Source organism: Lissotriton helveticus, chromosome 11 (assembly GCF_964261635.1).
Source record: "Lissotriton helveticus chromosome 11, aLisHel1.1, whole genome shotgun sequence".
In the NCBI taxonomy this organism is placed as follows: Eukaryota; Metazoa; Chordata; class Amphibia; order Caudata; family Salamandridae; genus Lissotriton; species Lissotriton helveticus.
This window is the reverse complement of record NC_136072.1, coordinates 32,667,979-32,693,372: the sequence shown is the minus strand read 5'-3', so window position 1 is coordinate 32,693,372 and position 25,394 is coordinate 32,667,979. Positions and strand designations below refer to the sequence as shown.

At 40.6% G+C, this 25,394-nt stretch overlaps 1 protein-coding gene across 1 annotated transcript in view; it reads right to left on the bottom strand.

Moving 5' to 3' along the window:
* LOC144792796 (uncharacterized) overlaps nucleotides 1-25,394 on the bottom strand; it is an 844,113-nt gene that overhangs the window by 551,300 nt on the left and 267,419 nt on the right. The window contains exons 29-31 of the mRNA XM_078667999.1: nucleotides 24,219-24,344; nucleotides 23,489-23,611; nucleotides 12,228-12,347 (exon numbers count right to left, since the gene is read on the bottom strand). Coding sequence (XP_078524125.1) covers nucleotides 12,228-12,347; nucleotides 23,489-23,611; nucleotides 24,219-24,344 — 369 coding nt within the window. The remainder of the gene's footprint in view (nucleotides 1-12,227; nucleotides 12,348-23,488; nucleotides 23,612-24,218; nucleotides 24,345-25,394) is intronic.

Sequence of the window (25,394 nt, the reverse complement as noted above, 5' to 3'; positions counted from 1 at the left end):
TATTTCTTACATCAATGAATATCATTCCTTGACATTGCAGGCACCATTGGGGCCCCCTAGTAGCTGACTGATGTAATCGCTGCTTGAAATCTATAAGCAGTGGAGATTGTTTACTCCCACATACAACACAAAAAAGGATCAAATATAAGATAATCAGGTATTTGGATCCCATTTTTTTAATTAGTCGGAGAAAGGGATATGATTAGTATGTCATGTAGTTTATGATTATACATTATTTTTATATTTTGCCTTCCCCTAGTCCAACAATAGAATCTATAATCTGATGGGATAATTGGAAAACCTTGTGTGAGGCATATGAAATCAAGGAGTTACCTAACAAGGAGACATACTTGCTAGGCACTTCCCCTATATTATTTGTGGGTTCATTGCCCTTTCTTTACTTAGTATGGCAAGATGGAAAATAATGGATAGGAGTATGTTTGCAGTGTGAAAGTGAAAGCTGTATGGGTGATCATGAGTCTGTATATCACCAATTTCATCATGTCTTGTTACACAAAGTATAAGCTTATGTAAAAAGTTGTACTCTGATAAGTATTGATGAGTCATGTAAGTGCAATTCTCATACCACCAAGATCTTTAAAAATGTATTTTTATTCATATGTATGAAGCAATACCAAATGTATACCTATCTTTTGTTTTAGAATGTAGAGACTTTATTGAGTCTGAATATGGCTTTTGTTTTGTTTAAAAAAAAAAATTTTATGATTGATTTCAAGTCGGGGGAGAACTCAATTCTTTTCCTGAAGAAGGTGATTTGGATCAGTAAATCCCACCGAAACACATCGCAGAAATATCTATACTAAATCGACTCAACATTGGTTGCAATAAGAGATCTTTCTCCATAGTAGTGGTTTAATCAATGATTTTTTGCTCGATTTGTGGGTTTTAATGACAAAAATGAATGTTTATGACTCTCTCTTTTGTGTTAAAATTAATTTTAATGTCTTTTTAGATTGTGATTTTTGAACTGTACAATTTGGGTGTGGATTTGAATTTGCATATACATCATATAATTGTATGGATAAACCTGTTTTGCACATATTTATTGTTACACTAAGTGTGTTTTATGAAACCTTCAATCCTTTAAAAGAAACATTATACATTTGGTTATGTATTTAAATCTCTTGGTGATATTGGTTGAATGTTGGATGAATGATTGTGCGAGGAGATGCTTATTCTTTATTTATACATATCCAAATGGAAATTGTTCAGTTTTGACTGGTTGTCAATTTCGTGCCCTTTCCCTTTGGTTAAGGGGGCCCCTCTCCTGTTGTTTGAACACCTTAGGTATAAAACAATGATTCTTTCAAAGATTCACTTTATCTTTCTTAAATTGGAGAAAAGGCACTTTGATTGTAAACGCCTGGTTTCTACAACTTTTCAGGCAGATATAATGGATAATAACAGTGCCACTTTCCAAGAAAGGAATTTTAGTACTGCTTTGTGAACTGGTTCAAAAAGGGTCTTCCTTAGTTGGGCTAAAACTACATTCAAATGCCACTAAACTAACTGAGTTCTTATTATTGGAACAAGTCTAAAAAGGCTGTTAAGATATTCTTTAAATATTCTATTAGCGATGGTCAACTGAGGGTTTTCTGTCATGAGAGATGGCCACTAGACGGACTTTGAACGATTTGTGACTCAGACCTGGCTAAGTCAGATGCAATCAATATGGAAATATTTGGCGTGGTAAAGATGATACTAGGTGTAAACTATGATCAGTGCATCATGATGAACAGAATTGTTCGCATTAGGTTCCATAAGTTTTATTTATTGGTGGAGCGCTAGCATTAGATACCATCCTGCAATCTTCTGGTAAATCTAGAAGGTGGAATTCATTGAATTTAGGAGCTAAGGCGTCAATCTCAAGAGTTCAGATCCAGAAGAAGTATTTGGCCAATGCATCGTGTTAATAGGTTATGTGATGGTTTCAGTGGAATTCTGGTTTGTTCTGAAAGGAGAAGTAGTCATGTGAAGCAATGCTGTCTGGGTCACATAGGAGCCATTAGAACGAGACTCTCTTCATCTTTGTCAGGAGTCTCAGAATAAACTGAAGAGGTAGACAGGCATATGCATACACTCCTGATCAATTGATTGAAAAGGCATTTCCTCAGAGCCAGGAAAGTTGTGTTTTCCTGCGTCGTATCAGGAAAGTGCAGTTCCGGTTAGTTGCAAACAGGTCTAGACAGGTTTTTCCCCGGTGTGAGATACATTTTGTTGACTAGTTGCTGTTGCAACTCTAACTCGAGACACACTCAAGGAGCTCTGCTGAGATACAGCAGGTGGTTGTTCCTGTTAGATGTTCTCCTTTTAGTTGGATACAGTTTTCTGTGCTTGGCGGATAGCTGTAGGGAATGTGTTACCTCTTGTTTATATAAAGCATTCCTGTAATATTAAATGTTTGGAGCAATACCTTGGAAGAAAGGGTCTTAGGCCCAGTGATATGGACACCAACTCTAGTATATTTAGCATATAGATATGCAGTTGCATCTCTTTGGGAGACCATGTCCCACGGCATGCTAGTGCCTGCAAGTGTGGCACCCAGCCTTTTAAGAAGGTGTCTGCAATCATAATGAACTGAGCATTTTCTTTTAGAAGGGACAATGCCATTTTGGTATTTTCATGTAGAGTAAAAGCTAAATGGTAAAGCCTGCTTCACTCGCCTTGTCACTTCTTTGAAATCATTGAATGATTCCTCAAGTTGAAGCCACTGCTTGTCAATTTCCTCTTGAAAAGGCCTCATGCAAAGGCAGACGTGGGAGATCAAACGGATGCAGGAGAACATCTTCCCTAAAAGGGATTTCAAGGTTCTCATGGTGACTTGTTTTTTCTTTTTTTAAAGACATGGTCATCATAGTTAGACGGTCTACTCTTTATTTGAATGGATATGCTTGTGTTGCACTACATCTAAAATTGCTCCTAGAAAGTTTATTTCTTTTGAGAGTGTTAAGCAAGATTTCCTTCAGTTTAAAGTAACCTTAATTCATTGAAGAACCACCAGCAGTCTCTCTCTTGTCGAATTCTTTGTAGGATTGTATGAATTTTCTTTAACTAACTAGTCATCTAGGTATGCATAACATGTGATGGCCTTGATTTCTTAAATGAGCTGTTACCAGACCCATTTACTTTTTGAATATTCTTGGGGCTAACTTCAGTCCAAACACTAACATCTTGACCTGATAATGGTGACCAGCCACTTCGAATCAAAGGTAAGTGTGATGATTTGGATGAATCTGTATATGAAAATATACATCATGTCTATTGCACCTTTTTACCACAGTATGGTTATCTTCCTTTGTAACAGAGGAAGATGTTGGTGGGGGCCTATGGGTGGTGGTATTGTTGGTGGTTTTTGAATGAATTCTACCATGCGGCCAAAGTATATAAGATCTAATTCCCAGCGGTCGAATGTTATATCTGCACATCACCTGTAAAAAATTGAGATTCTATCTCCTTTATGTATCCTAGGATTCGTCATAACCATTGCTTCCTTAATGTGACTGTCTTCTTGAATGTTCATTGCCTTGAGATTGATTTGTATATTTTCTTTGAGAAGTCTGCTTATGGTAAGATTCTGGTAGTGCCAGTCTATATTGCAAGGCTGTTGAATTGATTTATACAGTTGGAATCTGTAAGCTTTATATCCTTCTCTAACCGAAAATTGGCCCTTTTCTCAGTCTCCATGAAAGGGTTGTGGTAGTCTTTGTTGCAGGATTGTGCTGTGTCCCTATACGGAAGTGTTTCATCAACTTGCTGATCAAATAGCGATTCCCCATCATAAGCCATCTCTTTTACTTTACCCTGTACCTGAGGTCAAACGAGGTACAACTGAGCCAGCCTTTCCTACGTAGTACTGCATCACCAGCCAATTGTTGCCATCCTGTTGAAGCAATATCCATTGTTGCATCTATTATTGCTGAGGACATTTTTTCTACTTCTGACAAGATTGCTTTTCTATCGTCAGGTAGTAATTCAAGGAAAGGCCCAATGTCTGATGACATCTGGTGGTTATATCTTACAAGTGTCTAAGTTGCCCTGATTGGTGTGGCTCCCATAGCTGAAAAACATTTGCTGATGTTGTCAAGCCTTATTCCTTCTCTGTTGGGTGGGGGCAGAGATGTTGGACTCCTTGCGTCACTTCTAAATTTGCACGGGGAGACCAAGGAAACAAGCTGGGATATTGTCAGGTGCTTCTGGAACTGGAGTTGTATGCTCGTATCATTCTGGGCCAGTGGAATGAGAGGAAACTGGCTGCATTAGATTGTCATCTTGGTCATCATCTGTATAAGTGTCAACTGTAATTGGCAGATTAGATTCACTTGGGTGGTGATTTTATGCACATCCTATTAACGCCAACACCTAGCACCTTTAACGTCGTGTCAGTCGTTTTTTATAGATTACGTGTCAATCACACCCTCGAATACAGCGTTGTCGGTGTCGCCTAACACAGTACAGGTCAGTTAGTCATCCCGCAACCATGCATGAGATTACATAGTACCTACAACTACAACACAGGATCTAATCACTGAACCCGCTCGCTCGAAGTATCTCACTCGTAATAATCTCTCCGGGCTAAGCACTCGAAACGGAACGTTATGACTCAGTTGCATGAAACTAGCTTCTCACCGGTTTTCTTTGAGACAAGGAACTTTCACTTTTTCACTCTTTTAAATAATTTTGCACTTCAATGCTTCCCTTACAACTTTTCTCTACTCTATAAACGCTATAAAGAAATGTAATAATTTGAAACATCAGAATGTTGTATTATCCGAACCGTAACTTGAAATGCATAGAAAACCTTAAAGAAATTAATGTATATATTTTAATATAAAATATCGAATGTCTTTATTTACAGTGGCCGCTGAAGAAGGGACTCAAGGTCCCGAAATGCATCGGGCCATCACAACAACACTGTACCCTTCGATGGATCTATAATACACAATATGTATTATGAGTTGATGTTAAATGAAACATAACGTTGAAATTTTGAAGTCATAATCTTAAAAATGAATGTATAATTCTGAATTGTGACAAAAGTTACACGTGTTGAACAATTCAATATAAAAACTATTCTAAAAAACATTTGAAAAATATAAATAATCAGAGAAAAAAATCAAGAACAGAATTGCTTCACAACAAGTTGATTTATGTTCAAATTCAGAACAGAAGGAAATAGAACTCATTTAGAGCTGTGCACAGGGTCAGGTCGCGACAGTAGGTCTCGCACCTAAATTTACAGATTAGAGTGGGTTACCAAAGAAGAATGTGGTGGTAAGGACATTGATGAGAACGCATGAGGGTGAATGGAGTTGAAGTTTTCATTTGAGGTCTTGGCCAAGGTGAAACTTGATGTTTTGGAGGTCGAATAAGAGGGTCAATTTAAGGTACTGGAAATTGTTTATAGTAGTCTGTAAGCACGAGCCCTAGGTCTGTGAATCTCTGAAAGTTTTCAATACTGGAGAACTACAGTTACAGGTAAGTAACTTGTTTTCTTACTCCAGTTTTGTAAATTTCATAGATTCACATACTTGGATCAGAGTAGCTAGCAGTATGTAGCACATTTTATTCTGCATCAACCTGAACATATGCGGGAGTGTGCTTTAAATTGTCCATTAGTAGGGAGGAATAGATTTACTTGATAATACCATGGAACTCCTAATCGTTAAATATTACATGCTTAACCTCTTTAATTGTAAACATCACGGAGAATTAACAGTTCTTTTGGGAACCACTATATTATAAATCTCCACACAATGAGAAATGCATTTATAATAAAATGTGCACATTGTAACAGTATAAAGGAAGGAGGGATAAAAGAGGGAGCTCACCATCACTGGAAAAGGTTTGTCAGCACCGCCTGTCCCACTGCCACATCATTGTCAGCGGCTGCATCCAGGCAGTAATGCCTGGTGAAGGTGTGTGTACTCTTCTAGGTAGCGGCCCTGGATAGGTACTCCAGCAAACAACGTAGTGGATGTAGATACTGCTCTCGTCAAATGAGCACAAACCCGTGCTCCCAAAGGCTTCCCTGCTACTTGATGGTAATGTTGAATTGCACTTGAGATCTATCGAGCAATTCCTCTTTTGGAAAGAGGAAAACCCTTTCTGGGTGCACTGAAGGATACAAAGAGCTGTGACGATTTGCGAAAAACTTTTGTTCTTTGTAGATAAAATTTCAAACAATGCTGGATATCCAGCAAATGGAGAGTCCTCTCCACTGCAGTAGTCTGTTGAGGAAAGAACCTCTGTAGCATAAGAGGCTCATTCAAGTGAAAGTCTGACTGCACTTTAGGTATAAACTTTGGATTAGTTCGAAGGACTATTCGATCCTCTTTAAACTGTAGAAAAGGTTCTTGTATGGTCAGGGCCTTATTCTCCCTAACTCTCCTGGCCGATGTGAGCCACCTTCCAAGATTTCTGTTCAAAATGGTTATTTTGAAAGGTTCACTTACAGGTTTAAAAGATGAAGGAGTTTAGCTACAAAGGTAGGCTTGAAGTCCTGCTTTCATTGTCAGCCTAGTGGATGGCACAGCATGTTCTGCAGTCCACAGGTGACATTTAACTTTTCTATGCCATTGGTGGATTTCATGCACCATATAGTATGGCCTTACTGGGAAGTCAAATCTGGCAAACAAGTTAGCCAATTTCATAATGTTTTAGGGGACAGACCACATACACGGGGACAGGCCAGCAGTGTCCTAGTGTACAAACCTTTGACTGTAGTGTTTGTGGTTTTGGTCTTTCAAAATATGGAGTGCTATGAGAAGTACGAGGTCGAACAGCCGGAGATTGCAGATTGATGAAAGATTGTGTTTATGATGCAGGGTTTGAAGGCGCTGGGAATCTTATTGTAGTAAACTGCCAACATAAATCTTAGGTCTTTTGCCAAAGCTCTTGAAACCTGTATTACCTCTTCCTCATATTGAATGTACTATTCATATGGGTCATAATCCTCAAAGTATTAAATAGAACTGTCCTTGTGTGCTTCTCTGTTGTCGAGTTGCGTAGAAAAATACTCACCATCCACATATTCATCATACTTTTGTTGGTATTTCGCATGGACGTCCATCAGACTATAGGCTGGTCCAAAAGGACAATCATCATCTGAGTCGTCGCTTAGAGGAAGAGGTGACACCTTATTGAATGATGTATGTTCTGGCATTGAGGGTATTGGTAAAGATTTTTTAGATACAAGGTTGTTTTTTAATCTCATCGAAGTTTTCATCAACAATGTGTTTGTCACCGGTGAAGTTGAAGTAATAGCTGACTGGAGGGAGATCAACGGTGAGGTGACAATTATCTTAGCAGTAAGTTCGACGTTGTTGTTGTTATGATCGCTAATGCAGTTGATATGAGCAACACTATTTTCATCTACGAGACTTTGGTCATTGATTTATCTGCTCTCAACGTTTTTTGTCGGTGACAATTCAATTGGCAGTGCTGACGATCATTTTCTAAATGTGAGGGATACCTTACCTGATAGAGTTGAAGGTTCAGATTTTGGCATATACTTAGAAGAAATGCCGTCTTTAAAGCGCTTTTAAGAAATGAGGGACTTTGCTCTTCAGACAGCCTGTGGTGGCTCTTTTTGATACTTCTTTGGGAGGTTCTTGTTCGGTTTGATGTTGGGGTGGAAGACCCTCTGATCAGTCTCTTTTATAAGGTTTTCTGGAAGATTCTGAGGTACCTTTAATGTTATCTCCAAAGGCTGTGGGTTCCTTGGCTATACGTTTTTGAAGCCAAACTCATTATCTGTCTTCTATGTCGTTTAAGGTTTTGATGAAAAGATGCAATTGTTTTTGCAGTAATTTACCTTGTAAGAATGGTGTATTTAGTAGATACAGTCCTGGCGAGGTTCTTCTGAATGCAATCTTATCTTTCCACAAATGCCGCAAGGCCTGAAAATGCTTTTGTTAGATGTTTCTGACATGGCGTTCAGTCAGATTTAAGACAATTACATTGAAATATAGTACTTCTTCTGAAGTAGAATGAGCAGAGCTCAGGGAGACTCTCATCAAATGATGTGCTGAGGAAAATCTGAGTTATGATAGCTCTGAGGGGATTTATTATCAGGATGCTGCAGTGGGATTGCTCGAAGTTTAGACCTCGTTGTTAGTACGCGATGCATTAAATCGCAAGCCGTTACAATGACTTGCACTAGGGGTGCTCTGGTATTGGAAATAAATTCCAACACCTTCCCTACTGTTGCGCAAACTGGAGTAGGAATAGTAATTAATACTATTCCTAAGTTCAGGGCGCCCCCTAGTGCAAGTCGTTGTAACATGTTATATTCATCTAGAATATATCTGAGAAATTAAATGCTCCTTTGAGGGTGTAATAAAGATTTCTACTTGTTTAATGTTAGTCCTAGATTCCTGAAGAGCAGTAGACAGTTTGTTCTGTACTCTGTACCTACACTTAATACTTTGCCTTGATTAGACGATTGTCTAAATATTAGTTGATTGGCTAAATAATAGAATAGTTGACAACCCTGTCTCCTAAGGTAAGCAGCTGCTGGTACCATGCATTTCGTAAAAGTTTGTGGGGTAGATTTGAGACTGAAGGGAGGACTTTGAATTGATTGTAGTAATCAGCCGCAGGAAACTCCGGTATCTTTGATGAGGAGGAGGGTGAATGGGAATATGAAAGTGTGAATCCTATAGGTCCAAACTTCCTGCAACATCACCATGCAGAACTTTAGTTTTCTTAGATACTTGTTCAGGCTTCAAAGATCAACAATTGCCCTCCACTCTCCAGGCTTGTTCCTTTTGAACAAAAAAAATGGCAATAAAAGCCAGAGTTCTTTTATGACTTTGTAATAACTTCTATTGCTCCCCTTTCCCAACTAGATCTTGATTTCCTTCTGCAGCATATCTTGACAAAAATTGTTCATATTCTGTGGTGCTGCAGTTGGAAGTTTTTCTACAAACTCTAATGTGTGACTGTTTTTATATGGTTCGACAGCAAATGGTTTGAAGCAATGTCGACCCCATTGTTCTAATGAAAGGAGATCTTTCCACTTACAGGAATCCTGTGAAGTACTGCGGCCAAGTTGTCAATATTTCCTTCAACTTTCATTGCTCTTAGCCATGTTTCCAGCTTTCATGAAAGGGGCTTTTCTATGGTTGGAGATAGATTGTGGAACCCGATATTACTGTTGATAGGATTGATACTGGTATTAAGGGATAGTGCACTACTGGTATCAGTAGGGTTGATAGCTGTGTATGTGTATATATTTTTTCCTTGTTCACCTTGAAAGGACTGGGTGCATCTTTGCTGAAGCACGCCAGTGGATCTTGCTGTTCCCGATTTAATAGAATGCAGAGCCTCATCTATATGGCGGCAAAAATAATGACTCACCGTCGTATGGTGTATCCTATTTTCTGCTTTGCACTTCAGGCTTAAAAGATGTGGCTCGCAGCCAACCTTGCCTATGAAATACAGCTACTGCAGCTAGCTGTATGAAGTCAGTTGATGTTATGTCCACAGCCGCATCAATAATTGCTTAAGATATTCTTTCTCCTTTCTGAAGAATGACATTTTCCTCAGATTTTGTTATCATCTGGCAAATGCTCCAAAGATGGTACTATGTCATACCATGTCTGATGTTCATATCTAGTGAGTATTGCAACTGCATTTGATGCTCTGATAGTTGTGGCTGCTGTAGCAGAAAATCATTTGCCAATATTGTATAGCCTTTTGCCCTCTCTGTCCTGCATGGCAGATGGGGTGAGGTTGGGTTTCTAGATCGCCTTTGGGCAACCTTCATGACAGGAGAGTCAGCTCAGGTATGGCCAATAAGCTACACAGGAGTGGTTCCTGGTGCCTTTATATTTTCCGTCTTTGCATGGAATCATTGTCACAACAGTGTCCACTGTCATCACAATTTTTAGGTCTTCTGCCGACATGTGATGGATTATTGCAATTTTTTAATAATCTTTCCAGCAGGTTCGTAAAACTCATAAAAGAAACAATCTTTACAATGTGCTGTTATTGGTAAGCCAGATCTTCTTGACACTCTTTCTATTAAATTGTGGACCCCCTGATGTTATCTGGTGGAGATTTCACCCTTGCAGAAATGGTGTAATCTGGTGTGGTGGCCACATAATCTTCCCATCAGGGCCTGAATTTTAAGGAGCACTTGCTAGCTTTCCGTTCTCTTGGTCATCAGCTGTAGCTGGTGCCCACAGAGTAGTAGGCTGTGGTTCCAGTAGTGAATGGTGCATTGATAGATTCTTTGGTTTACTGGGAAGCGGAAAGTGTGATGGTGTATGTGGTGTTCTTGGCCTTCTCTTTGGTCTGAAACCTATCGGTGATGTAGATTTTGAAAGCTGCTTTTAAGGAAAACACTGATGGTAGTCTGACAGCATAAGGAGAAAGTCTTTAACTAAGCCAAGGGCACTTGCATCATCTCCTCTCATGGGGCTAGAAATGTGTAATCAGAAGTATCTAAATATATTACGATCCATCTTAGTGAACGTCATCTTCTTGATGATGTACAAAAGACCGATATGTGCCTATTTGGTCTGAAAGAAATTCAGTGTTTCCGTGATCATCATCTTCCTCCTCCTGGTATTTTGCCATTAATTGAGCAGAATTGTAAGCCTTTCCAAAAGGTACTTCCTCATCAGCCCTCTGTGTGAAAGAGGTGTTGTGGATCGGGTGAAACCTTACTTGAGGAGGTCTGTTTTGGCATGAGGGTCATTGTGATGCCTCTGATAGAAATCATAGATATTTATATGTTCCTTAGCATAGAGGTTATTTCAGTTCTCATTGACGGAGGTGTCACTGTCAATTGTGTGGTAATGTTTAGTGCAGTAGTAGTCATGGCTCTGGAAACTGTAATAGAAGGTACAGTAGCTTTTGTTGACTGTCGTTTTGTCAGTGTTGTCGTTGAGAGTTTCTCCTCGACAGTATCCTACTCAAATATGCCATTGTTGTGAACAGGTGGGCTGTTGTTGACACTGAAGGCTTCTTTCTCTACGATAGTGGTACAGTCAATTGTGAGAGATGAAGTTATCATCACTGGAAAAGATAAAGCGTATTTTGATGTCTCCAAATCCAGCTTCTTTCCAGGCCGGGATGGAGCAGCTAATGTTCTGTGATGCATTTCGAACAGAACTTTCCCAGCCAGAGCACTGTAGTCTGAGGAAGGCCCCTCTTCTCTCATGGATGGATTTTTTTAAAGCTTTTTAGGTGGTTCTCCTGCAGATTTTGAAATATGCTGAGAGTGCGAGTGCCCCCCTTTTTAGATTACTTCAGAGATTAGGTAGAGCTTCTCCCTTTCTTCTGAGGACTGAAGAATTTCAATTTTTGAATGTTGGAGCAATAACTATAGTCTGGCTTCTCAGTCTTTCAGAGTTTTTGGTGAAAAGTTTTACAAATTCTCACAGTCCTTTGCCTTATGCAGTGGGTGAAGGCAATAAATGCATAACTTGAGTGGGTCCTCAGAGTGAAGCCTTTATTTCCACAAGTTCCACATGGACTAATAATGCCTGTAGCTTAAAAAAATATTGAATATTTTCTAAATTTTGGATATACACCTGAGAACTAGACACCTATCAGACTGAATGAGCCGATCTAAAGAGGTACTCCCTTCTCACACAATGTGCGATAGAAAGCTGAATTGTGTGACTTGAGTGTGATCTGTGTGGTTTGATTTGCTGAGTTTCAGATCTTTTATAATGATGTGAATAGGCTAATTTGGTGGCCATGTTGAAGGTATTCTTTATTTTCTTAACATTGTACTGCTCATAAATATGCCAAGCAGTTATGAATCAAACTTTACATGTTACTTACTAGCAACGGCTTAGTGTGCAAAATACAAAAACCCACAATAAAGTTTAGCAAAAAAAATAATAATAACTCTGAGCAAGCAAAAAGGGGCATTTTCTCACAAATATCAAAAAATTTGATTAGATTATAAACAGGAGTATCATATGTACTTTCCATATCAGCAACACATTTATTCAGAATTTCACTTCTTTTAGAAATATTTGAGAAATATTTTGCAGCTTCTTGATTAGTGTTATTTGCATTACTATATCCAAGAAATACAGCTGAATTATTTCAACAATTCTTTAGGAAGGATCCACTCACCACAATGCAGGTGATGCCCTTCAAAGCACAAAGGACATTATTTTACCTCCATCTTCAACAGTGAAATCAAATAAATTAAATAATGATCTTCTTGCTGGTTATCTCACCTGTGCAGTTGGTTCCATTATAGCCCACAAAGCAGTCACATTTGTAGGAGCCAATGGTATTATTGCAGACAGAATTTGTCGGACAGATGGTGGAATTTGTATCAGCACACTCGTCAATATCTGTCAATATAGAATTGAATTAAATGAGGTTGGTTATAAAACTTGCTTTCCATTCTTCAGGAATTAGCGCAATCATATGAGTATTGTTAAGCTCTAGACATTTAAGTCCATACCTTGTGATTTTGTTCTTTGTACTCACACCTGACAAAAATAGGTCAAAGTCCATTGTCACTATCACCTCATGGGTTACAAACTAGTCTTTCCTACCTTTAAATCTGAAATCTTTCACACTTTCAAGATTTTAATGCTCAGCATCTCTCACTCTAGCAACTGTGGGAAAATTCTCACATAAAAGAAAGCAAGAGTTACACATCTCACACAGGAAGAATGTTTTGCCAAACAGACATCAACCCTGGTACAGTATGAATCTGGAAAGGCAAAAACACCAAATTCTGTGAGAAATTAGAATAGTTGCAAAGCAGTTAATACATGTAGTAATACCAGACAAACGTATGCTAAAGAAATTAAGAGCTCAATATCAGAAGAGCTGTCGTAAAGCAAAAATAAAACATCATGAGCTTATTGGAATAAAATGCTAGTGGCAAGTAAACAACCTAACGGGAAAGAATTTTGGCAAGTTATAAACTTGCTGACACATGATAAATCCAGACATCATACTGTAGGTATCAACGCAGATATGTGTGCAGCCCATTTGCAAGAAATGTAGAAAGAACCGGAGTACAAACAAAATACAGAAAGTTGTGATAATGTAACCAAAAAGAGAAGGAGCCTGTCAACAGCAGCACCGATAATCACAGAAACTCAAGAAAAAATCATCACGTATAAACATCAAAGCAAAAATATTCCTGAACTTACAAAACTAAAATCATAAAGAAATTAAAAATAGAGGGTGCAGGAGGCCCAAGTGGTATACAAAATGCTCTATTTAAGGAAGATCCTGCTTACAGGGCAGTTTATCTTACACCACTTTTTAAGGAGCTGTTCCTGACAAATAAAATCCCAGAAACATGGAGGGGAAGTATTCTTCAACCAATCTTTAAAGGTGGAAATCAGTCACTGCCCAGCAACTACAGACTCATTGCTTTAACAGATGTTGATGCTGAGCTATACGCTACCTGTCTGCAGGAACAGCTCAAAAAATGGTCTGATGACACAAAATTGATACCTTGGTCTCAATCCGGATTCAGGGTAGGGGCAGGCACACTGACCAATTTATCAACCATAACACTACTAATCGAAAATGCCAAACATCAGAACAAGCGGATGTTTGCATGCTTTGTGGACTTAAAGTCAGCTTTCGATCGTGTGCCCCGAAATCACCTGTGGAAAAAACTGGCAACATGGGGTATTCCAAACAATTTACTGAATGCCATCAAAGAAATATATACTGATACCTGGACTCAGGTGAAAATAGGTGATGGTAGTTGTGTGACAAAGAAAATAGGTACCCACAATGGATTAAAACAGGGGTGCATGTTAGCCCAAGCCTCTTTAATTTGTATTTAGCTGATCTTGAAGAAGCACTTACTGGAGTAAACAGCTATCCACCAACGTTAGCCAAAGAGGAAATTAGGTGCTTGCAGTATGCTGACAACATGGTGCTTTTTAGCCAAACCCCAATAGGGCTAAAACACAGTATGAGTACACTAGCAAATTATATTGACCGGCATGGATTAGAATTAAATCTATCTAAAACAAAGGTAGTGTGATTAGTGGATGCCAAATTAAAAAAACACCATGGTTTTTGGATGGAAAAAAAGTCGAGGTTGTTGCCTCATACAAATACCTGGGGTTTAAAATCCGAGAGAAAACGAAGTTATAAACATCAGTCTCTAGCAATGAGGGCTAAAGCGCAAAGTCTTGAATAAACATCAAAGTGTAAAATGACAAAAGCCATTTACCACTCCTGGCACAGTATTACAGCTTTGAATTGATAAAATACCAATCAAGCCAACCTGAACTGAGTAAAGGCAACCCCTGACACAGTGTTTTGCACTAATTAGAGCTCTTCAGAGAGGTATAGCTTAGTCCAGACACAAGGCAGCACTCAGTATTAAGTCAAAAAAAGTCCTATGCTGAAAGACTTTGCTGTAGAAATGGCAAAAGGCTTTGTCCTTTTCTATCTTGGCGTGAATGGCACTGTGCTAATCCTACGCTTAAAGACTTTGATAGAAAAGCAGACATTTGAGGTGAGCTAATCTAGAGTGTCGCTGGTGTTGAGAGTGCTCTATACAGGAGCTGCTTTCCACCTAAACTTGGGAGCTACCGAGAGTTCTCTCCTTCTCCTCATATATATATATATATATATATATATATATATATATATATATATATATATATATATATAGCAAACAAAGTCCTGAAATGCCCCGTCACAGCAAGAAACAGGTACGGACCACACGCAGCAAAATTAAATAACGTGCTTTTTATTCCGGTGCATTAACAAATTAACAAACAGCTTTCTTGTGGCATAGCACTCACGCGAAACTGCTTACATATATATATATGTATTTTCACTGAAAAACCCATAGGTTTCATTGGCGTTACAGTTCATTGGACATTTCACTCGTACAAAACCAGTGAAATTCCCCATTTATAGTTAGTTCAGCTGACTATAACTCGCTTGCCTGCAATGCACTGCTGATGACGTCACTATTACATCACTCATGATATGATCAGTGACATCACTCATGACATCACTGATGGCATCTCAAAGGTGTTCAGAGGTCACGCCCCTTTTCACACCACTCTGCAACGCATTTCTGTGGTGCTTACTGGAGGTACCTGGTGAGCTAGTTGGCCCCCAGGGACCCTCGGGATTGTAGAGGAAGTAAAAGCTGATTTTCTCTGGTTTTGTACGAGTGAAATGTCAGCGTATCTTTAACATCCCTGTGACCTTTGGTTTTTCCAGTGAATTTCTAAGTTTAAAAAAAATTCTATTTCCTAACTATAACATCCCTACAACCTTTGGCTTTTTCAGAGAATATATATATATATATATATATATATATATATATATATATATATATATATATATATATATATATATATATATATATATATATATATATATATATATATATATATATATATATATATATATATATATATATATCCACTCCACTCCTTCAAAGAACGAGAAAGGCCACAGCTGAGGAACGGGTTTGGAAGCGCTTTATTGAGCTGCACAGACAACGGAGAGTTCAATCTCATCCTATGGCGGATGCATTTCGGCGTTCTTAGCCTCTTCAGCGCCAGGTGCATGTGCTTGAATGGATATGTGTGAGTAAGGAAGATATATCCTGCCTTCTCACCCACAGACCGCTGCTCCTCCCACTTTGATGACCTCACATCGCATACACCTCTTGTAGTCCGCTTAATGTTCGGCGCCTACAAGGTCCAGCATGCCACAGTAATGCATAGATAGGTATCACAGGGGTAAAATGGAAGGGAAAACACATTTTGCATAGTCTGTGTGACCAAAAGTACATGTGCGCAGCTGCGCTTCCTCCAGTCCCCATACCGCTTTAACCGCCGCAGCTCAGGAATCCTTTCTGACGGGGGCAAGTCTGGAAATCCGACTGGCCCGACGTGATGCACCATGTCATCCTCACCGTCGTACTTCTTTCTTTGCTGCGTGGTGGACTCTGTGGTTTCCGGTACCCCGGAGGAAATCCAAACTGCGAGCAGTGTTCCAGTATTCACAGAGTCATCTTAACAAAGCGGGAGCCTTTGAAGCGCATATATATATATATATATATATATATATATATATATATATATATATATATATATGTATATATATATATATATATATATATTTTATTTTTTTCTTTTAATAACCCTCACCTTACCACAAACCCACCCTAAATATTCCCTTACCACCCACACCCCAAATCTACTCTAAACCCTAAAAATTCATTTGCAACCCAGAAACCCAAACCCACCCTAACCCTAAAAATGCCCTTACCACCCAAACACCAAACCCTCCCATAACACTAAAATATCCCTTACCACCGACAATCCCAAACCCACACTAAACCCTAAAAAGTCTCTTATCACTCAAGGACCCCGAACCCACCTTAAACCCTAGAGATTCTCTGGCAACCCAAAATCAAAACCCACCCTAAATACTAAAAATTCCCTTACAACCCCCAAGCCCACCCTAAACATACCCTTACTACCCAAACCCTAAAGATTTCCTTACTACCAAAAACCTCAAACCCACCCTAAACCTAAAAAGGTCCTTACCACCCAAACAGCAAACCCTCGCCAAACATGACAACATCCCGTACCACCCAAAAACCCAAATCCACCATAAACACTAAGAACTCCCTTAGCACCCAACAACCCAAACCCACCCTAAACCCTGCAAATACCCTTATCATCCAAAACCCCCAAAAAAACCCTAAACCCAATAAATTCCCTGGCAACCCAAAACACAAACCCACCCTAAACCCTAAAAATTCCCTTACCGCCCGGAAACCCAATCCCCACCCCAAACATAACCTACCACCCAAACCCTAAAGATTCCCTTACCACTAAAACCCCTAAACCCAAAACTGTCCTTGCCATACAAAACTCCAAACTCACCCTGAACCGTAAAAATTCCCTAACCACCCACAACCCCACACGCAACCCAAACCCTAAAAATTCCATTGCCACCAAAAAATCCAAACCCTCCCTAAACCCTAAAAATGCCCTTACCACCCCAAACCCCAAACCCATCTTAAACTCAAAAAATGCCCTTGCCACCTAAGACACCAAACCCACCCTAAACCCTAAGGGGCAGATTTATGTTGCTTGACGCATCTCTGCAAATCGGCAGAGATGCGCCAGGAAAGATACGGCACTCAAGTTCATCCCTGCGCCACCCATGATGCGCCGCATTTACAATGCGGCGCACCATGGCGCAGGAATGAACAGATGCGTGTCGCATCTAGGGCGTGAAGTTGGCGCAGTGCTGAAGTTGTGCGGCGTTCTGCACGCAACTCCAGCACTGTTCCAACTTGCCCTATCTCTAACGTGGTACGTCAAGCCTTACGCCTGCTTCAAGCAGGCGCAGGGTTGTGACGCATCAGCGTTGGGAAAGTGACTCAGTGAAATCTTGTAGATTTCACTGAGTCACTTTTCAGGGGCGTTCCTGCGACGGAACGCCCCCCTCTGCGTGGAAACGCCCACATGAAACCTGACGCAGGTTTCATGTGGCGCCGGGCCTTGCACCGTGACGCATCTCCATAGATGCGTCACGATGTAAGTATGTCGCAATGTGGCGCAGGGTTTACGCCGCCGCTGCGTCACAGAAGTGACGCAACGGCGGCGCAAAAGTGCCGCAAGTCCGACATAAATCTGCCCCTAAAAATTCCTTTTAACATAAAAAAACCAAACTCACCCTAAACCCTAAAAAGTCCCTTACCATCCAAAAACCCAACCCTACCCTAAACCCTAAAGATTCCTTTACCACCTAAAAGCCCAAATCCACCCTAAACCCTAAAAATGCCCTTGCCATCAAAATACCCATACCCATCTTAAACCCTAAAAATGCGTTTGCCCCTCATAATCCATAGCCACCCTAAACCCTAAAAATGCCCTTGCCACACACAATCCCATACCCCTCAATGCTAAAAATGCCTTTGCCACCCAAAAACCCACCATGGTAATGAAGATGCAGGGTAGCCAGTAGTATTAGTGAATCAGAAGAGATGTATAAGAGTCTTAGGTTACAGGTAAAGATGGTAGTAAGGAATCAGGAAGGCCCCACTGGGAGCAACATATTTAGTGCTTAGCCTACCCAACAATAAAAAATATCAATGCAGATAAGATGCTAATACTCAACCTCATAAACAGAAGACATATAATGGAAGAACAAATTCAATCATACAATATATCAAATAAACAGACAAGAATAGGAAATAATAATAATGCAAGGTCAGGAATAACAAAGACATAGACACAAGTCCTAACCGAAATATTAAAACAAGGGAAAAATTCACAAGGGAGAACCACCCACAATCTCTCCTCCAGCAGATAGAAAATATTGAGGTGCAACAAAAGTGGCACTCCACACTAGAGTGACCGAATCTACAATATAGCACAAGAGTGCAGTACAAGTTCCCCAATGGGTGCTATACACCTGCCAATGACCCTCACACACAGGTAGATACAATAATGTGTCAAAAACAAATGCCATTGCAGGTGCAGCATAAATAACCCAAAGAAAAAGGTTTGGGCGCAATTAAACTGTCTCATCACCATCAATTGTAGGTAGTTGTAATGTAAATATTGTTCAGAAGCAGCTCACCAGCCCCATCACAACTAAACATGCCCCAGTACAAGTAAAAGCAAGTTTGGTTTGAGTTGCAGAAACCCTGACCCATCACCAGCAACATAAATGTAAGTATAGTTTGGGCACAACGCAAATGCCCATCACCAGCAACAGTAAGGAGTGTATGTGTGCAGAAAAAAATGTAGGTAACATTAGCACAAGGAGCAACACTCATGCAGCACACAGGGGTTTACTCCATACTCCATAAGGCGCAAATAAGGCACAGCATCAGACACATACTGATACTAAAAATCTAAGCATGCAGTGAATGACTGAAAAGGACAGAAAATTTTACACGACATACAAATGCATGCAAGCACAAATTCAGCATGACATTAAAAAAAAGACAGAAAATCCAGAGCAGCATTAAAACAAATGCTAGCATTGCATTATGTATGGCAGTAACAAAAATGATAACATTTTCTGCACATCCACTCTCAAACATACAGCATCCTCCAACAAGAATGCTTATGGCAAGAGGCAGTCTAGGTAAAGGAAGCAGTTGGAAGTACAGCGCATGGCAACAGAACCGTAAAGTTGCAGTAGCAAAGAAGAATGACCTTCAAATTGAGCACGAGTACCAAGGGGCAAATTAACAAGGATCAGGGAAAATTAACGCTAAGGGCGCTTAGCGTTAATTTTGTTAACACCCGCTAATGCTGGATAATATCGCCTGGTTATCGCGTTATTAACAACGCTAACCACCTAGTCGATAAAAAATCCACCGATAGTGGAATTTTGGGAGGTTAGCACCCAGTTGTTGATAGGGCGATACTTTTATCTCCGCTTCTTTGGCTTTTAAAGCCAAAAAAGCGGAGATAAAGCCCTTGATAATGTGCCCCTTAGTTCCTTTCAAACTATATCAAAGCTGTGCGCATCAGCATATGTGTCTGAGGGTTCTCCCAACACTGATTAGCAGCACACACGAGGCAAAATTGGCTCTACAATAAGCAGGGGCACAACGCCAGCTCCGCCCACCCTTAATATAGATATACATATGTATATACATATTTATATAAAGGCATCACACTTACCTGCTAAATATTTAAATTTTCATTGTAAAGTCATGCGTTGTAAATGCATATGCATGGTAGAGGCGTGTGTGGTAAAAAAGAGGTTGTGGTATTGACCGTGTTGTAAAGACATGTGTTGTAATTGCGTGCGTGGTTCCGCCATACAACCAATTAGTTATTTTAATTATATTATGTGTGGATGGTGCTAATATGGTCGGACACAGCCTAGGTGAATGTATGCGCTCTTTTGTGGTTGCATGAATGGATGGTGTTTGGTTCCATGGGATTCCCTTTGATTTGCGTTTGTGTTGGCACTGGACTTATTGTTCACATATGTAGGTTATGGCATAGTGTGTATGTATATATTTGATATTTTTCTGCATGTCGGCTACACAGGTTTAAGGAGTTACACATCCCTTGAGTCACATGGATTTGTTTTTGTTTTGTCTGTCTTCGGACTGTTTTGAGGTATTTATATGGCAAGGAGGATTATTTTACTTTTTAATGAAATTTTTGTCGCTGTTTTTGTATTGTAGAGAACCGTTGGTTTGTTTACTTTTCTCATACCCCTCTCTGTTTTTATTCTGCGTGGACAAGTGTGTGGCAAAATAATACTTAGGGGCAGATTTATGAAGGCCATGCGCCGCCGGTGCGTCACTTTATTTGACGCAACGGCGGCGCAAACAATGCGCCCTATTTACAACGTGACGCATCTAGGAGATGCGTCACGTTGTAAAGCCCTGCGCCATCAGGAGGCGTTCCGGCGCAGGGTGGGCGTTCCGGGGCAGGTGCGCCTCGCAAAAGTGGCTGAGTGAAATCTATAAGATTTCACTCAGTCACTTTCAGGCCAATGCTGCGTCAAAAGCCTGCGCCTGCTTGAAGCAGGCGTAGGTCTTGATGCAGCATTGTGGAGATGGTGCACCCCCGAGCCTTGTTGGAGCTGCGTCGCACTAGCGACATAACTCCAGCAATGCGCCACCTTTACGGCACAGATGCGTCACGCATCTGTGCCGTTTTGCCCCATGGTGCGCCGCATTGTAAATGCGCCGCACCATGGGTGGCGGAGCAGTGGCGCAGGATGACTGGCGCATCCCTGGGGATGCGCCAGTCATCATAAATCTGCCCCTTAATTTCGACCATTACTGTAAGGGGATATTTATTCTGTCTCCACGGTTTTGTTGTACTGTAAGTCTGATTATAAGAGAGTTTATTAGGTTATATGATGATTGTGGATGATTATAAGGTATGAGCAGCATGTGAGAGGTTTCAGAGTGTGAGGTTTTATAATTTATGAGTGTGAGACATGTGTCTTTTTTGTATCAATGCTTTAATGATTTATTTCAAATTATTTTTATGTATCTTAAATAAAGAAAAGAATTAGAGGCATTTCCAATACATAGAAGTTGTTGTGTGCCTGATTTGATTTGTAACTCTTTCTATAGAGCATATCTTAGGAGGCGGGTTGTTCTGCTTTTTCATTGGTGTATTTCCCTGTCCAGCACCTTTATCAGTTTGTTCTCTTGGGACACCCTTTTGTCAATATTGTATTTAAACATTGTTTACTACTATTTAAGATTACCCAGGACTTCTAGGCTGACGACAGAGAATGACTCAAGCTTGAGATATATAAAAGTTCCAATGCTGCAGAATTTGTGTCTGCCCAGTGGGCAGGGCATTATCTGTGAAAGGAAGCTCTGAAGCTGTTTGCACCCAGTACATCCTGTAAAAGGTATGCTGCAGAGAAAACAGGGACAGCATATCCTAGTAAATAAAGCTAATTGTGACAGTGTACACTAATCTAGCACTAGGACTGATTTTTGCACCACTACATCAGAAAGCCTCCACTCATTGCCGTATGTGAAACTCTTATGTGAATGTGAAAATTAAAAAATCTTTCCCCAGAAAGGTTCTCAACAGGGCTCCTTAGTGGACTCAAAGTCATGATCAATTTACATTGGCTGAACACACTACAGACATAGAAAAGGTGTTAAGGTCTTGAGAAGTTAGGGGCATATTACCAACAACTAGCGATAATTATCGCTATGTTGGCTTAGCGGCAATATTTTATCGTCGTGCTGCGGCGATTTTTATCGCTTAGGAGCCTTGATATTATCAAGGTTTATCTCCTAAGCGATAAAAATCGGCCGAAATGCATGAATATCGCTGAAAAGTCAGCGATATTCATGCATTACCGAGCTAATGCTCTTAGCCGTGTTATCCACCTCCCATTGGATAACATGGATAAGAACTGCTCAGGGGCAGGTGTTAGCTTTTGGAGATATTCGCGCTTAGCGCGAATATCTCCATAAGTTGGTATTAGGAGATAGCGATGTTAGCGACTGTTTCCAGTCGCTAACATCTTGGCACGCCCACTTTACATGTCATTAGTGATAAATATCACTGACATGGAAAGCGGGGCCCAAGATGGTCGCTATCTCCTACTAGCTGTCGCTAACTGGTGTTAGCGACAGCTAGGTAATAGGGAGATCATTTTATCTCCGCTTTCTTGGCTTTTAAAGCCAAAAAAGCAGAGATAAACCCCCTTGATAATATGCCCCCTAGTGCTTAGTTTGTAAAAAAAAAAGTATGTCCCAGAGTCCTTCTCAAGGGGCCAGTGCAGTTTGCACTATCCGCTGCCCCTGACAGCGCTGCCAATGATAACTAACACAAGTACTAGACATCACATTCGGACTATTCCAGGCCACCACCCAAAGTTATGGAAATGGCACGTGCAGCATGTATTATTCATATTTAATGTATATTGAATTATTAAACAACTGTTGTTATGCTCGTGTCAAAAATAAACAGTGCCACCATGTGGTGGACTGTCATAAGTGCAGCTGTTGAGAACTTAGGGGCAGATTTATGATGGCCTTGCGCCTCCTTGCGCCGCAATTGCGTCACTAAATGTGACGCAATGGCGGCGCAAATAATGCGCCCTATTTACAACGTGACGCATCTAAGAGATGCGTCACGTTGGAAAGCCCTGCGCCATAAGGAGGCGTTCCTGCGCAGGGGGGGGCGTTCCTGCGCAGGAACGCCTCCTAAATTTGGCTGAGTGATATCTATGAGATTTCACTCAGTCACTTTCTACGTCAATTCCTTACGCCTGCTTGAAGCAGGCGTAAGGATGACGCACCCTGCATTGATTAGGTGGCTCCTGTGCATTGCAGGAGTCATGTCGCACTTGCGACATGACTCCTGCAATGCGCCGCCCGTGAGCCGAGAGATGCGTCACGCATCCTCACTGCCTTGCACCACGGTGCGCCCCATCATAAATGCGGCGCACCATGGGTGGCGGAGCAGTGGCGCACTGTGGCGCATGTTAACTGGCGCATCCCTGGGGATGCGCCAGTTAACATAAATCTGCCCCGAAGTGCCAGTGGCGAGCATTGTTAACCACCAGCTCAAATTAAGCACTGCATGTAGCACAAATGTATGACTGCCTTTGCCTCTGGTGCATTAGAAAGTCAGAGGCACCGGACTGCCATGAACTCTTCTAATGTCCTAAGAGATCAGTCTAGCTCTGATTTGTTGGGTATAAAAGCTTTATCCTGGTAGACAAAATATCTTGTTTAGGAAGCCATCTTTGAACCCCCAAACTTCAGCTCTGTATTGAGTCATCCCACCCTTTGCCACCTGTGCTTTAACAGCTTGGTCATCCCCTTTACCTCTGTAATTGCAGAGAGAAGCAGGTAGACATTGGGAGAAGGGCACTGTGTAGTAGGAAAATCCAAACATAATGTGTAGGGTTGCTGCTTGTCACATACAGTAGGAGGTCCTGGGACAGCACAGTGAATACTTATAAGGCACTCCAATCTTCCTCTATGATTAAAACTTACCTGTGCAAACCAAGGTGGCATTTCCACGGAAGCCTGCAGGGCAGTCACAGGAGTACCCACCCAGGGTGTTTGTACAAATCGCAGTTGAAGCACAAGGATTGTTTTCCTCACATTCATTGATATCTGATGAGACAAAACACAATCTACTGCATTATTTGCAACACATCACATTGGCTGTCCATGATGAATATTGATCTGGATTTAAATCAACTAGTTTAGTGAAAATGGTAAATATAGATGGACCGAAATACCACACAAAAGACAGTTTGCAAACATTCTTCAGTTGAAAAACCACAAAGTGTTATGTGGTTGAACTATGCCTGTGATTTGGAAAAACCATATCACAACACTAAAACACTATGCCGCCTTGACATCAGTGGTACGGCTGATGGCAGCTTACATGAAAAATGTGCCATAGATCTTAAAATCTAAAGTGTTTTATTTCCAATTGTTGTCCCTTGTTCATATTGAGCCCCTAATTTATTTTAGGTGGTTGTGGATTTGCTTGTTTCGCAGAGCAGAACAGACACATACACTGCCTTTGATATTCCAATTATCTACCCAATATGTGTGAAGTGTGCAGTGGCAAACAGGTACTTTTACAACAGAGTTGTGTTGGACAGGTAGGTGAGTCCAGCCTGTGAAGAGACATTTAAAATAAGACTGATCTGTCTATCAAGAACTTATAGTCAACAGATGTTCAGATTTGAAGGAAGAAGCAATCATTTACCATCACATTGCCAGCTGTTTACACTGTTCACTCTGTACCCCTCCCAGCAGCTGCAGTTGAAGCCTCCAAAGATGTTGATGCAGTTCTGCTGACAGTTTGATTTATTCTGCGTGCACTCATCATAATCTAAAAGAAAAACAAAATGATATAAAAATTCAGCCCTCAGTATAAGATACTAACTGTGCAAGCCCCTATTAGTCTGTAGCCTGAGGGCATGCAACAAGTAAGAAACCAATGTATTTAGGGCATAATTATGGCATGTGGAATTTTTTTCTGTCTACTATTGAGTGGCGTGTTGAATTTGATGAAACTGCAAAGCAAAGTCCTCCCTGAACCTGAACACAAGCAACCCAGGTCCAGTTTTGCCCTAATTAGGGCTCATATGCCAGTATAGCTTTGTTCCAGTGCCACAGTGTGCATGAGACCTCATCTGGGCATAATCATCCCACTTAGGGCAACACACTTAAGTATACAAACAATGGACGGAATACTTGAGTTAATCTCTGCCACTGATAATTATTCTGGGCCACATCGCAGTCCATCATTATTTAGCACCGTGTCACCTCAGTTTGGACCCAGGCATATGCAAATCACTCTTGACCCTGCTCCAATTGGAGCAGTCAAGCTTGAACTGACAGGCCGTCTCTGAAATGGAATACAAGCAACCTAGGACCTGCTTTGCACTAGTTAGGACTCATCAGCCAGGTTAGCTTGGTTCAAAGTGTGCATGGGACCCATGTCTGGGCATACACTGTCACCCAAGGTCAAGTTTCACTTTAGGCACCAAAAAAAGAAATTGGTTGGAAAAGCACAATGATTGTTACAGGGTGTGCTATTGAGCATGGGCTGTGATGAGTGGACAAAGTATGAATGGAATACATAGAGCTGACCATACACAATACACTTGAGAGATTATATTTAAAGGTTTGATAACACACTTTTGTCACTAAAACCAAATTTACACACCATCAGACATTGTGATTTATATTAGCGTAAGTAATGCAAGGAAGCAACTGTTAATAGTTTGTTGGTGGTAAGACATAGGGCCTATGGTTGAAAATTAGATATTGGATGTGTCTTTGTCTTCAATGTGAGAGTGAATACATGTAAAGGAATTGGTACTTGAAGACTAGTGTGATGTCATTTGATACTACTGTTGTGATCTATATTATTAGG